The 14,204-nt window shown below is 38.4% G+C and overlaps 2 protein-coding genes across 2 annotated transcripts; both read right to left on the bottom strand.

Moving 5' to 3' along the window:
- Positions 1–94: 94 nt before the first annotated feature.
- On the bottom strand, positions 95–2,605 carry Herp (Homocysteine-induced endoplasmic reticulum protein). Its single transcript, XM_066407027.1, has 3 exons — positions 2,318–2,605; positions 1,824–2,230; positions 95–1,020 (listed from the first exon to the last, which is right to left on the bottom strand). The coding sequence occupies exons 1-3, from the start codon at positions 2,450–2,452 to the stop codon at positions 588–590; spliced, it is 975 nt and encodes a 324-aa protein (XP_066263124.1). The 5' UTR covers positions 2,453–2,605; the 3' UTR covers positions 95–587.
- Positions 2,606–3,410: 805 nt separating this feature from the next.
- LOC136420187 (NACHT and WD repeat domain-containing protein 2) lies at positions 3,411–14,111 on the bottom strand. Its single transcript, XM_066407016.1, has 19 exons — positions 13,629–14,111; positions 12,335–12,546; positions 12,094–12,279; positions 10,558–10,725; positions 10,187–10,337; positions 9,083–9,290; positions 8,579–9,030; positions 8,288–8,522; positions 8,057–8,234; positions 7,562–7,755; positions 7,194–7,425; positions 6,907–7,094; positions 6,777–6,850; positions 6,171–6,540; positions 6,006–6,121; positions 5,687–5,934; positions 5,124–5,333; positions 4,874–5,074; positions 3,411–4,825 (listed from the first exon to the last, which is right to left on the bottom strand). Exons 1-19 carry the CDS (start codon positions 13,694–13,696, stop codon positions 4,473–4,475), a joined length of 4,044 nt encoding a protein of 1,347 aa, XP_066263113.1. The 5' UTR covers positions 13,697–14,111; the 3' UTR covers positions 3,411–4,472.
- Positions 14,112–14,204: the final 93 nt, after the last annotated feature.

Genomic DNA, 14,204 nt, shown 5'->3' with positions numbered 1-14,204 from the left:
GGAATTCATTTTTACAAAATGACGTGAAGATTTGTGAGTGGTAACCACACACCCAGCGACCATACCGAATTATCACTTTGATGAACGTAAACAATACTTTTCAAATATTTAATTCAAGTTCGTTAAACCAAAATCCGTGTATACAAATTACTATATTAATTACCTTCATAACTAAATCACATTTCAATTAAAGCTAATAATACAAATATCGAACAATTAATGTTATATATGTACACTACCATAGTGTTTTTTACATTTAACATCAGCTAAAGGCTAAAAAAATCATTTCTAACCTTATTCAATAATATGTATAATTTTGTACAACAGATCTGTATGTGTATACATAAGAAAATTACAGAAAATCGTCCCGACTATATATAGCATCGTCAAAAACTGGATGTAAAAAGTATATAAATTTCTGCCTCATCATAGCAATACTTACAAAACCACAGATCAATCAAACCCCTCGCATATACACCAAAGCTCAAGTTGTCCTCAATTAACGCTCAATAAACTACAAAAAACACCTCCAAAAATCTCGTTATATAAATGCAACAATTACATTAAATAAAAACGAACAAACAATTTTACGCATTTATATTAGGAATTTCCGGAATGAGCGATGCGAAAAACGTCGTGATAAATGTCCAGGCAACTGTGAACCTCGTGGGTGCTTGCTCCTCTTCCGGCGCCCCCTCTGGCGTCCCATTAATGTTATTATTGTTAATGTTGATGTTTCTAAAGAAGCCCGACTGGTAGAGGTAAAGAGCCACACCCAGGAAAAGAACGAATATGAATCGCACGGGGCTGGAGTAGAAGTATACCACACTGAACAACACCATGGCTCTGCTGAGCATGTAGAATACGTCCAACCAATCGCGCTCTTCATTTTCTTGGGGTTGTTGGGGAGCGACGTTCGGTTGGGCGGGTTCAGCTGCGTTAGGTTGGGCGTTTGGTGGTGGGGGCACTCCAGGTGTTTGTGGAAGGGGTGATGGGGCCGTGGGTGGCTGACCTGAAGCCCTGGGGAATTCAAAGCAAATTAAAAGCTTGAAATTTGATGATTTGATTACATACATACATCATGAAACTATAAATAACCTGAATATAATAGGGAACTGGAGCTAAAACTCCAACTTACAAACCAGTACAATTATAACTTTTTTATTTCAATGCAAGTTTTTCATCCTCAGAGCTTATGCAATTATGGACACAGTTCCTGAGATTAATCTTTTCGTAAATTAACCATTGTCAATTACAAATGATGGATAACTGAGTGTAAAACCGCCGATCTGCTTTCACCAAATCAAATCAAACCTAACAGTTTAAAACTGTTAATAGTGCACATTTAGTAATTTCCTTGAAGGGTAAACCACCTTTAAAACATAGCGAAGCTAAAAATTTCTATTTAACTAAACCATTAATAAATAATCAATTCTAAAAACGACAGGCACTCTTGCATTTACTTCAATGATGTAGCCATAACATAGGAGGTCAAATTAAATTATACTCCGTCAAGGTCATTTTCATAGAAATAAAAAACTTTCTTCTCCTATAAATTATCCTCGAAATTACTAGATAAACTCTCAATAAAAATCATGTTTAGCCAACAAATCAATTTCTATAATGAATACTCATAATATTCTATAACATCACATTACCTACTGGAAACAATACTACGACGCAATTTAATTATCAATAAAATTCTAATTACTTTAAAACAAAACACTCTAGCCTTACTAGGCAGTTTTTGATTGGCTGGAAAACTCACACTGACTTTTATCACCATCTAAAGATTTTAAGACAATACTCAAATAAATACTTACATTTGCATGTACTGGGCCATATATTGCATGTAAGCCTGCTGCATTAAGGCCATCTGCAACTGGTATTGGTTCAGCATATTATTTACATCTGCAGGGCTTTGAAATTGGCCCGTGTAACTGGCCCATGGGTATGTAGGAGGAACTCTTGTGGTATTATCTGTTTCCACTCGGATTTGAGAAGCTGTGACCTCAGGAGGGGTTGGATTAGTGGCACTTGTCGAATTTCCAGGACTAGCGCCTGCAGTTGTATTAGGAGTAGTGTTTTGAGTCATCTTTGCTGCTTTGGGGGTGCACACTAAATGGACTGTATGGGTGTCTTGTCCCTCGTACTGCCTCAGTACATCTTTGAGTACTACCGAATCGTTCAATAACTGACCAGAATATATAAGCTTTTGCTCCTGATGTGGCTGCAAGTGTAAGATAAGATTGTGATAAAGATAACAAAGAGTTTTTAAAACAGAAAGACAGATGGATTACAGCTAGTTATTACTTACAGGTTTGCTAGGATAGACTTCCGATAAATGTTCTTTCAATTTATTTATAGTCCATGACGTCTCACACCTAATTTTCTGATCTTCGATCTGCTGATTAGGGGCCTTAACTATGAGCGTGACGGGTAACGAATCCATTTCAAATGCACGACAACGCGGTACTAAAGCCGAATTAGGTAAAAAACACTATTTACTGGCACTATAGTCGGTAGTTTACTGTGGTTTTTTAGTGGATTTGTGATCTCGATTCTGCACTCGTGTTATCCATTTTGTTGTTATGGAGTGACGTTTGTGACGTCATTCAACAACAGTCAGATTCGGCGCTCGTTGATTGGATGCAGGAAATGGGCTGACGTCACGTGGTTTGATTGGGCCAGCTCAGTGTCCAGGACGTACTAAGAAAAGAATTTAATGCAACCAGACACGCACTTTTTTTATCGTTTTTGAATAAGAACATAGGAGCATCGAAAAACCCCACCTATCAGTAGATTTCATACCATGGTCCAAAAAATTTACAGCGATGACAGAGTAAACGGCGATAGTTTCGCTTTACTCTGTTACCTAAGCAAAGAGATCCTGCCAAGAATATTGGTGCGTAAATTTTCTCAATATTTAGCTCCAATTTATAGTTGATTTTGCGATTTTTTTTATAACTTTACAACAGATTTTTTTTGATACGTAATCGGTAATACTATGTTAGCTTTTCCTTAATTTGTTCATTAATCTCAAAATACTAGATAAGTATAGTGCAACCAAACACACACCGTTTGTTAACGCTGACAATCAAAATCAATCATTTTATCTTTTTTGGGCAATTCTGAATTAACTGGGCAGAGGAGAATTCTCGTGATTTGTTGGAGTTTAGGCCTTTGTGAGATTTCGCTGTATATATAAATCATTTTGAGGGTTTAGCGAGTTGTTATTTAAAGTGTCAGAAAGGGCAGGAAATATTGAAATAGAAAATTCTGTTTGTGCATCCAATGCAACCAGGCATATACCACCGCAGAATACAGGAATGACGCCCTTTTTTAATTAGATAGTAATGATAATAATTGAATATATTTAGGACAAAGAGGAGAGAAAAGAAACAAATTGATTATTTGTAATACTTTACAATATATTTATTACTTTTAATATATTCACTAATGCGATACTTTTTTACACGACATTCACAACAAAAGTATTTATATTCTTGAGGTGATACAGAACACTGAGAATGAACAAATTCAACCCGCATGCCAGATGGGGTTTATGAAATATATTATGTGATTTATGTACTATGTAGTAATGGAATACACGTATAATAATCGGTTACGTATATCTTCACAAGTGAACTTAGAGTGGTCTTATTTCCAACCTACACAAGCTTTGATTTTGTTAATTATTATCAGACGAAATTGGCATTTTGTACTTATCAACTAGTAATTTAATGTTTATTTACTCTTGCATCAAAGGCATTAATAATTGCCTGCATACAACCCAGCGATTAGGCCTTATTCTTTCACGCATTGAATGACGAGAGGATTTCATACGCTTGTCTTCTACATTTAATCAATTTCTTACTTGTTCTTAATTAGTTACAATCTTATTACGTATAATACAATATACCCGCCGGTAATAGTCATAATTGTAAAGTCACCCTGTATATTAATTAAATTTCCGCGGGAAAAGAAATTCGGTTAGAACCGCCAATAAGGGTGAATTTTTCAAAATATAAAAGATGAGTTGTTACCAGCACAAACGCCATTGATATATTTTGAATTATTGTTTCGCTGTACACAAAGATTACTTTTTGGGCTATAAACAAATAGACAAACTCTCTCTATTATTCTGGTGCTTTGTCAAAAAAGTGCCCACAGAGCAGAATGTTTTAAGCGCTTAGTGGTCCTTTTTAATAGTTGCAAGTCTTGATTCCCTTGTAATTTTTTTGGTCTCAAGAAAAATAATCTACGTTTTTTTGTATTTATTTGCTTCCCAAACATCGTTTTTGATCGCCTAAAATATTCACAGGGTGTGCAGTTTATCTTAAAATGTTGCCAAATCCATGACATTTTTTCAAGAGCATGCCACTGAACCATCATTTTCCAGTTTTCCAACACTTCATAAACAACAAAATACACGAATCAGTCAACAACACCCTTAATTAACCCTTTAATTTCTAAGTGGCAGTGTCGTCAGTCAACTGCCACGTCTTGCCTTTGTGCTCCTCGTCCCCGTACGTTTCGTTTAATTGACATTCCTCTACCCCGGGGCCCCGCAATTGGAGGACCACAATGTCTCTGCGCCCCTGTAGGGCTAAAATAACATGCTGCCCCCCACTAGTCACTTCGCAAGCGGTGATTTTGGCATTCGGCGTATATACTGCGAGCAAAACTCCCTTATTAAGGTCCCAGAGTCTGATGGAACGATCCCGTCCCTCGGTGTCCGAGGACAGACACAAAGCCCCCGTGGAGTCCAGTTTTAGGCTGGATACTGGAGCTGTGTGTCCACTCAAGGAGAAACGACAATTGCCTGTGAAATTTTTGTAGATTGTCAGATTTCTGACAACAATGTTCTTACCCGTGATGAGGTCCCATATTAAAATCCTGGCGTCTTCGAGGCCTGATATCACACAGCCCCCTTGAGAACTTATTTCCAAGGAGACAGTGTTGCAAGTAGGTTTCCATTTTTTGAACAAAGTGCCGCTTTGCAAGTCATAAACGACGATAAAATTGGGGCTCTCGTCATCGATTTCGTGACAGACGCAGCATACGTAGCTTCCTATGAAGGGTGTGTTAACTTCAGTAGTGTTAACTTAGTTAGGACTCACCTTCGTAGGTGATTGCACTTAGGGAGGTAATAAAGTCATGGTGGGGTATACGCAGATCGTAGAGGAGTTTCTTGGATTTTAAGTTCCATACTAATAAAGGGAAGGGTTTCTGCGTCTCGTCACCGCAGACCAAGACCCTTCCGTCCCCCGAGACCAGCAGGGAATTTAGAAATCGGTCTTCGCCGGCCTTGAATGTCGTTACACAGTCGCCTCAAATTACAAAAATTCTCATAAATTTAAATACGTTAATAGACGACAAAGGTTTAATGTAAAGATACGCACATTTAACTTCAAAAAACACAAGTGGAAAGTTGGCTTGTTTTATTATTTTATTACAATGAAATAATTTCGTTTAAGCATTGGAGATTTTATTACACAAGTAGCAATGACGCGATGTAACGCATTAAGAAATGGTGAATGGTGAAGAAGTTTCTTTTAACAATAGTGAATAAACGCTGTGAAGTGAATTTATGTTCTGGGTTTCCACTCAGCACACATTAACACATTAATAAAGGAAGAAGAAAATAGCTGTTTTGTTACACTTTGGTCAATGTTTGACTTACCAGTTTCCAAATTCATTAAATTTATATACATCCTATTCCTATGGAGGGCCACTAGGTGGTTCTTGTCGTGCAGTCCGTAGAAAGGCATCTTTTGGTTCATCACCCCTTTGAGCTTGGTCACAAAAGTGCCCTTGTTCAAATTGTAAATCCTCAACTCCCTCCGGCACAGTACTATACACCTAAATTCATCTATGGGGATGAGGTTGGTGGGGTGCGGAATGCCTTTTAGCGTCCTAATTTGTTTACAGCTGCAAACACATTGTCAAATATTATTTGATGCTGCGACCATTGTCCTGCGTTTTGACTTAAATAGACTCACTCTAAAACGTCCCACACACATACGCTCTCGTCGTTAGTGGATATCGTTACAATGTATCTATTGGAATTCGGGATTCTCACTAATATGTCTAGGTTTGTGGCCAGAGAAACCGCTTCCTACAAAAAAGTTATTAGTTACTGAATCACATATATTTACACAATATACCTCCTCCCCAAACACATTAGGATTGAGAGGAAGTAGTGTGAGCACTGGAGGCTTCTGGCATGCCTCAAATAGCTCCATCTCTTTGCCTTCTTTACTCCTTCCTCGCAGGAATGTGTATAAGTGCGAGTAAAACTGCCTGCCGTCGTAATTGAGGACCTGTGTATTGATTTCCAGGAATTCTTTGAGCATTCCAAGAAAAGTGGTCTTGACCATTTTGGACAGGTTAATGTCCTCGAGGATCTGGAACACGCTGGAGCCACACAATTTGTCATAGATCCAGGACATGTCCGTCAAGTACTTCGAGGTTTCTAGGTCGTGGTGCAGATGATAGTAATGGAAAGAGAGTTCGTCCAGTTTTCTTCGGTTATAGCTATTAATAATTTGGCTCAATTGCGGATTCGTTTTCTAAATGTTACTGCTGCATGCGCCAATTCTTACTTACCTCAAAGTGCGATACTTACAGGCACAATTTAGGGTCTAACAGAGGAAAAATCAAAATCGCCATCAAAAGCTTTTATTCACTATTTGCATGCACACAAAAAATTCATGCACAAAATGAATACAAAATTAAACCAGTCAAAACAAGCATTTTTCTCACGATCATACCATTTTCCTAGATCGTTGGCTTGCGACACTAGCCGACCCTGTAAATTAGGGGGCTTCTCTTGCCACCATTTACCCTGAAATATCGCCATCATTCCAAATTTTAAACTCGACTTTTAACAGGAAAAATTACCTCATAATAATAGAACAAGGTTTCATGGGCCCAAGTTTTGAATCTACAGTAATGCTTGAGTACCGCTTTTCTTAATAAATCATCCTTCCACTGGATCCCTAAAACTCCCCCAGTGAGGGACCATATAAGAAAGGGGGCCAGGTGTTTTAACAGTCTCGGCCAAGCTAAACAAGCTGGCGCCCAAGGAACTATAACATTAACAGTAAATTAAAAAAATCACAGTTGCTGTAAATTTTTGGCACAGTTTTTAATCCCTTTTGTGACGAAATCTGATAGTTAAAACTGACCGTAAGTAGTGTCACTATGGAAATTGTCATCAAATGCCAACAAATCAAGCATTTCCGAGTCGGTGACGCCGTGCTTGCTGCATGTGATCAAAGCCAAGGCATGCTGCACCTGCGGGGGCCCCAATATTATCTCCAGCTCTTCCAACATGAAGTCCAACTGGTCGGGTAAGTTGCCTTTTGGATGGATTTCATGGTCCTTGTCCGCCCACCATGACGTTTGCCAAGCAAGTACCTGTTCAAACCAAAGTAACGCGGTGAATAAAATGTTGAAACTATTCTATATATTCTTCTATATTCTATATATATAAATCTCACTAGATTTATTGGTTTAAATGACAACTATTTTTGCTATGTTTTTTTTTCTATACCTTTGAGTATAGCGGAACGGTGCATTCTTGTACGGATTTCAAGACGCAGTCTTGTATTCTGGAGTTGATGCTGTGATTGTACTGCATCACGCTGGACATGAGTATGTTTTTGGCTTCGTTTTGACCCAATATGGGCATGCTGATGTGGCTGTGGTTGGGCAGGCGGGATTTCAACTCGTTGTGCATTTGCGTTCCTAAATAAAAATAAAAAAAGTTAAATTGTTCGTTTTTCAAGTACGCCCTTGTTTAAATTATTTAGAAAATCTTTACATGCAGTAGTAGATACGTGATATCAAAAGATGAATGAAATTCCTGACAAAATGGTTAATAAAATATGTTTCATTTTTTCAAGGTTAATTTGGATTTATTTTAAAGTTCAAGGAAATTGATAAAATAGTTCATGTAGTGGTTTATAATTATTGTTATTTAAGTTTTTCAGTAAGAATATCCAGTTCGAAGTTAAAGAGGTAGGGTGATGAAACCAAATAAACTTACCCTCCCCTACTGAAATAATCAGCTTCACATTATCTGGGAGTTTACTGGGTACCCACTGAGTATCAGTCGAACTGTACTCCCTCACCTGATCCAACCCATCCAAAAAAATCACCAGGGGCCGTTGCAGACTATTGGCACTCAGCAGCTCTGGCAACACCTTCTGGTATTCTTCAACCCTCTGAAAAGTATCATTAACAACCCCTATACCTACGTAGCAAAGAAAGCACATACATGAAAACAATAACACTTGTGTCCGTGTGCTAATATAGAACACTGGTTCGTTATGGAGTTGAGTAGCTGCTCTACAGTGTTGCTTTGAGCGCTGATTCCTACAAATCTGAGCACCAAAAACGCTTCTGGTAGCTTTGCAGGACACTGCATCGCTATTTTGGAGAGGAGAGTAGTTTTACCGCAACCGCTCGGTCCTGTGAGGAGCAAGGGCGTCGATTTATCACTTGTGATGTACCTGATGCGTGTAAAAAAGTAATTCATATTAATATGTAAATTCATAACACGTCTTACGCATAAATCTCCTCGATAGTTCGCTCCCTATTGATGCTGCACTGCGAGGCTTTTTGGCAGAAATAAGTCTGCTGATTGAGCTCCTCGAATAAACCAGCCTCAATGCCATAACTGGGTCTTATCATAGTCTTATTCGTGTGATCGTCAATGATCGAATCTATAGTCTCCTGCAAGTGTTTTTGCAGGTGTGTAGTTACAGTAGTTACATACTCTTTATGCTCAGGGATATCCAGGTTTAAGCCACTCTCTGAGTATTTCACTTGAATGCGCACCATGTGCTTCTCAGCCAACTGATCCCGCAGATCTTTTTGTAGTCCATTTAGCCTTCTAACAGCCTCCTCCTCTCCAGGACTGGGATTTTCCGGCGTCTTTGGGGTGGGAATGTACACCCGGTTCATCCAAATACACCTTTTGGCCATCTCTTGGCTCATGAAAACGGTGTTGTGGACCTCCTGTAATAACACAACTCAGTGCTGAAAAAAAGGGGGGAATAACGGTTCTTACTTGCTCCACCACAGTGGTCAAATATGTGTCTCTTAATTCCACTGAGAAGACGTTGATTAGCACTGCTAGCATCTTGTCTATTTCATCTGCCCACTCTTGAAAGGCTTTTTCTCGGTCTTTTAGAGAGCTTTTGTTGAAGCCGGGAATGTGGCAGGAAATCGGCCTTAGTCTGTAGCACGGAGGCTGAGCGTCGCTATCCAACGTATACCTGTAAAATAAATTGTAATGTATAGGATGTCTCGAAAAGATATTAAACTTAAGGAGGGTATAGAGGACATTGCGGTGGACAATTTTTACATAGAAACCCCTAGTCAAAAATGAACCATTTTGGCTTTTGAATAATTTTAGTTCTAAAGACTTCGATATTCAACTTAAGTGAATCAAAGCCAATTTGCCATTAACATGTGGGCCGGTATAGTTGTCGACTTTTTAATTGGCTCAATCCTGCTTCCACTTCGCCTAACTAGTAACATCTATCAAAATTTTATGCAAAGCGTACTTTCTGAACTATTAGATAATGGAAACATTCCTATGGATATACGGGATGGAATGTGATTCCAACGTGACGACGCACCTGCATATTTTGCCCGTATTGTACAGGATAATCTAAACCAATATTTGTGTAGGCAATGGATCAGAAGAGGCGGATCTATCAGGTGGCCAGCGCGAAGTCCCAATTTAAACATCTTGGATTTTTTTTGGGATTACATCAAATTATTAGTGTATGAAACTCCTATAGCCACCCAAGAGGAATTCTTGGGAATATTAATGGTAGCATCTCTTTTCACGCAGCAAGATCTGCACATCTTACAACGGATACAAGATTTAATGAATCAAAGAACAAATTTATGTAACCAGGTTCGGAGTCGTCATTTTGAACGTTTATTTTTTTGCGTTATCTTTAATAAAAATTTATTAATGATCAAAGTCTTTTGGTGCCAATGAGCTACCATTACGTTTTTGAACAAAAATGACTCTGAAGCCAAAACTGCTTATTTTTGAATAGGGGTGTTTATACAAAAATTATTCACCGTAAATGCCCTTAAACCTCCTTAAGTTTGGAACACTGTACAATATTTTATTTAAATCAATGAAAAATCTTGCCATTTTTTAAGTAAGCCCTGAGCAGTTTGATTTTCGCTGCTCTCCAGTGCCATTTTAAAGTCGGTGCTCTCAATGGTGATAGGCAGTAATTGAGTCCCTAAAGAGTTGTTAAGGAAAAGCACTGGGATCACGTAAGCCACTTCCATTTGCCCTAATGAAATTTATAATAATAATAATAATTAGAAGCAGGCTATACAGGGTGTCTTATTTAAGTGTGCCCATTATTTCTGTCTCCAAAACATTGAGAGTTACAAAATCCGTTAAAGTTGCCAACTTTTTCTCATTTAATGGCAGCAGTCCCCCCAATTTAATTGCAGTAGTAGGCACATCTAAATAAGATATCCTGTATATGAACGGTTATTGAAATTTACTAGTGAGTTCCCCAATGCATAACTCAGGAAATTCATGGTCCTGCTGCTTTTCAAGCAAAGTTTTCCAGTGTAAATCCACAATGTGCAGTTCATAGCCTTTGGATCTGCAGTGCTGTCTTAGGGTTGGGTAGACTGCATTGTGAAGCGAACCTTTTTCTACCACACAATCTGGAATATTGATCAAAAGAAGATTGACGAAAAATGTCATTTTGTGACTGATGAATATAGGAAAGAAGGGCAAGAATAACCAATTAACATCGGTCTGATTAAATGGTTTATTAACTAAATTTACTTAATTAAAGATACGCATGATTTTGTGGCACAAGGAACTATTTCAATGATTGAAAGAAAATAATTTTGTTGGCGGGAATGACGCTGACAGTCAATTTCAAATTGGCCAATCACTTTACAATAAAAACGGCGGCACGTAAGCTTCAGGCAAACATGCAAAGCGATTCGTAAATTACGAGACGATCTGTCTATCTCTTTTCACCGCTAGGACAGACTTCAGTTGGAGAGAAAAGGACAGAAAAAACAATTGCAGTCTGCCATTTTATTTTTACCGCAATCCTTATCTTATTATTTATGTAAGTTCGGTCAAATTGTTCAAAAACGGTACAAAATACACATAAATATAGAAATAGTTAGTTGTAAAGAAAAGGTGGAAGTCCTGATGTGAAGGGAAGGCAAGAAATAGCCGATATTATATTTGGATCCTTATTCTTGACGGAGATTTTCCGTGATCTCGTTAAAATCAAAATGGACCCTTTTATTTTTTTAGAAGCATCCCGTAAACTTCAAATTAAAAGTGAAGTAATTCAAATTAATAAATAGTAAAAGTGCCCGAAGCCTGTCTAAATTGATTAATAAGTTTCACTTATATTAGATTTTATGAAGAAGAGAAAAAGCCCTAAAATAAATAAACTGAGCCGGAATAGATTAGAAGTATTCGCAATGCATTAGTAAAAGTTCTATATCTCCCACTGAAACAGGCTTTTTATGAGATTATAATCGCTTTTGAAAGTTACATGTATTTTTGGTAGTAAAACCAGGGCCAAATTAGGAATTTATAAATAAAATTACAGGGCTGAAAACGATTATTTGGGATAAGTACTTTTGGAAGGTTTGAAAATGCCAGGATACATTAGACAAATTACATTTGGATTAATATAGACAACCAGCAGTGCGTTCCAACATAGTTCAAACATAATGTTGCCGCCGTTTAACAAACGAACCTGTAAAACCGAATTTTTTCATAACCGATCTATGACTTTAACTCCTTTTTTTCGATCAAAAGAGGTATTTTCGGAATTGAAATAATATCAAAACAAACTTAATTATACAAAAAAGCGGAATAAAATTTATCACACTCGACTCCCACGAATATCTCGCCAGAAAATTGTGTGTACTTAACGGAATTTCGTGCCAAATGACTTTTGATTTTTATTTATATCAGTTGCTGCCGGGTGCATGCCTCGGAAATAACTATTTAATAATGTGCAATATAATTATTATACAACATAATGTAAAACTTACCTTGTGAATCAGCTGCGCAGACATAAATAACAATCTTCCTGCTCCTCAAAGACGCTTTGGCGTGAGCTATCCGTCCCATGATCAAATGCTGCAAGTTCTCATTGAGGCTCGAAACTTCCTTTGGAACGTCTTCGGTTAGTTTCTCGAACCCTTTGGGGCTCAATGGGGACGAAATGGACATTGAGTCTATAAGGACGTTATTAGTAACAATAAAGAAAATTAGAGTTCCCTTGGTGGTCACCTGAGGTGCCCTTCATAAGTTTCGATAAATTGGGGTTCTTCAAGTCACCCGGGGGCTTAATGCCACTGGACGTGGATTGCTGTAAAGTGGGCGGCTGCCCTGCAGTGCTAGGCTCCAATATGACCCCGCTATGGGGGGTGGTCGTGATGTGATTGAGGAGCGTCTGCTGCTTCTCCGAGGGCAGTGATGTCCGCACCTGGTAACTGGCGGACCTTAAGTAAGATAAAAAAAATCATTAAAACGTGTGATGAGGATGCGTCTCCGTGAGCGAATGGCTTTGTCCCAGTTTCGCCAAAGCATCAGCAGCGGCGGCAGCTTCTCGCGCGAAACTAGGTCAAAAGTCAACTGGACCATCTCGGTGACGTCGTCGTTGCGTCCAGTGACGTCAGACCAGAACATTTTCCCGTATAAAAGCGCTCCGTATTACACGTTTAATTTCGCTTGTGGTTGGTTTTTATTAATGGAAAAATCCAGTTAATATTAATTTTTGTGTTCAGTAACTTTTCCTTTTCAAAACGAAGTAACGCAATTAAAATGCTTAGCATTTATTTTTTGATTTGGAATTTTAATTTTCGTTAATTTTTAATTTAGCTAAAATGGTGCCCAAGGGTTACATCTCAAAATTTCAAAATGGTATCACATTTTGCAGCTGCTCTAACGCCACTTTCTAATAATTTAAAAGATCTCTGATGCTACTTACGTGAATAAGTTTTAATTGTCAAAAATGAGTAATGGACCTTCAAATTCATTTCAAAATTATTGCCAAAGGTGGGGCCTTAGAATTTGAAAATAGCATTCTATTGTTCAATCCCTAGCACCCCCTCTTTCTAATTTGTAAAACATGTCTGCAGATTTTGGATTTTTTTAAGCAAATTTTTATTTAAAATCAGGGGTTAAACATATCAAAATTAGTTGCTAAATAGCAGTCAATGAGAACGTTTGAAAATTATAAAATGGCGCCGCATTAAGAAGAAGACTCTTGCCTTCACCATTTTGTACGGAAATATCAACTATAAATTAAGTCGTATTTTCGGCAAAACTCCCCAATTCCAATTACTAATTTGAAACTTCCTCGGGTTAATCCAAGAGTTCCAGGTGGCGGTCACATGGGTGGTCGAATAAAGTTAAATGCGAAAATTGCGAATAGCACCATGACACAGTGATACACTTTAAATACACGTATAGGGTGACACAAATACTGCGGAAAATTACATACCAATTTTTGAAATAACTGACTTCGAATTTAAATGAGATCAACTAGTGGATTAAACGAGGATTGTAGTTTATTACTTACTCCTCGGACCTCTGGGACATGTTGTCCTTATCCTTGTGGGCCTGCCCGCTACTGCACGAATTCCCCATTTCGCCCCTGGTACCTTCACCACCTCCCAGTGCTTACCAATCCCTCACCGACTACTCTTTTCTCCATGTCCCGGCACTCAGACACTCACTGCACCCATTGAAATCTTCGAGAACACAAACCACTAGAACGTTTACCCCTTACACCGATCCCCTATTAGAGAGGAGGAAATTAAATTGGTACACGACATTTGGGGTCACCGCGACGACCCGCGATGGAGTGAGGCAGCGTGGTGAAATGACCCCCGGGGGTTCTGAAACGCGTTTTTTGTCGACTTGATTAAATTCCTTAGGTTACAACGGGACACTTCCAAGAAATTTGTTTTAGTTCGCAGACGAGCGACGAAAATAAATATTTTCCAGCGGAGTGTCGTCGAAGCAGGTTGGCATGGCGCTGTGACGTCAGTGCGCGTCGCGACGCTCCTGACACCGTCGACACGGATCGATTCCGGCTTTTATACAGGGGCAACTCACTTAGTATTCTATAATATACTGGGAGAGCTTCAATTAA

The sequence above is a fragment of the Euwallacea similis genome, chromosome 3 (genome assembly GCF_039881205.1).
Source record: "Euwallacea similis isolate ESF13 chromosome 3, ESF131.1, whole genome shotgun sequence".
Lineage (NCBI taxonomy): Eukaryota > Metazoa > Arthropoda > Insecta > Coleoptera > Curculionidae > Euwallacea > Euwallacea similis.
This window is presented reverse-complemented; position numbering and strand designations above follow the sequence as displayed.

Bases quoted from the DNA above. Each gene is read 5' to 3' on its own strand.
- Herp (XM_066407027.1), bottom strand. From the start codon at position 2,452: ATGGATTCGTTACCCGTCACGCTCATAGTTAAGGCCCCTAATCAGCAG. The intron at 2,231-2,317 runs GTAAGTAATAAC...TTACACTTGCAG, and splicing joins AAGTCTATCCTAGCAAACCT to CCACATCAGGAGCAAAAGCT. The intron at 1,021-1,823 runs GTAAGTATTTAT...TGAATTCCCCAG, and splicing joins ATGGCCCAGTACATGCAAAT to GGCTTCAGGTCAGCCACCCA.
- LOC136420187 (XM_066407016.1), bottom strand. From the start codon at position 13,696: ATGGGGAATTCGTGCAGTAGCGGGCAGGCCCACAAGGATAAGGACAAC. The intron at 7,095-7,193 runs GTCAGTTTTAAC...TTAATGTTATAG, and splicing joins CCATAGTGACACTACTTACG to TTCCTTGGGCGCCAGCTTGT. The intron at 6,541-6,776 runs GTATGATCGTGA...AATTATTAATAG, and splicing joins GCCAACGATCTAGGAAAATG to CTATAACCGAAGAAAACTGG.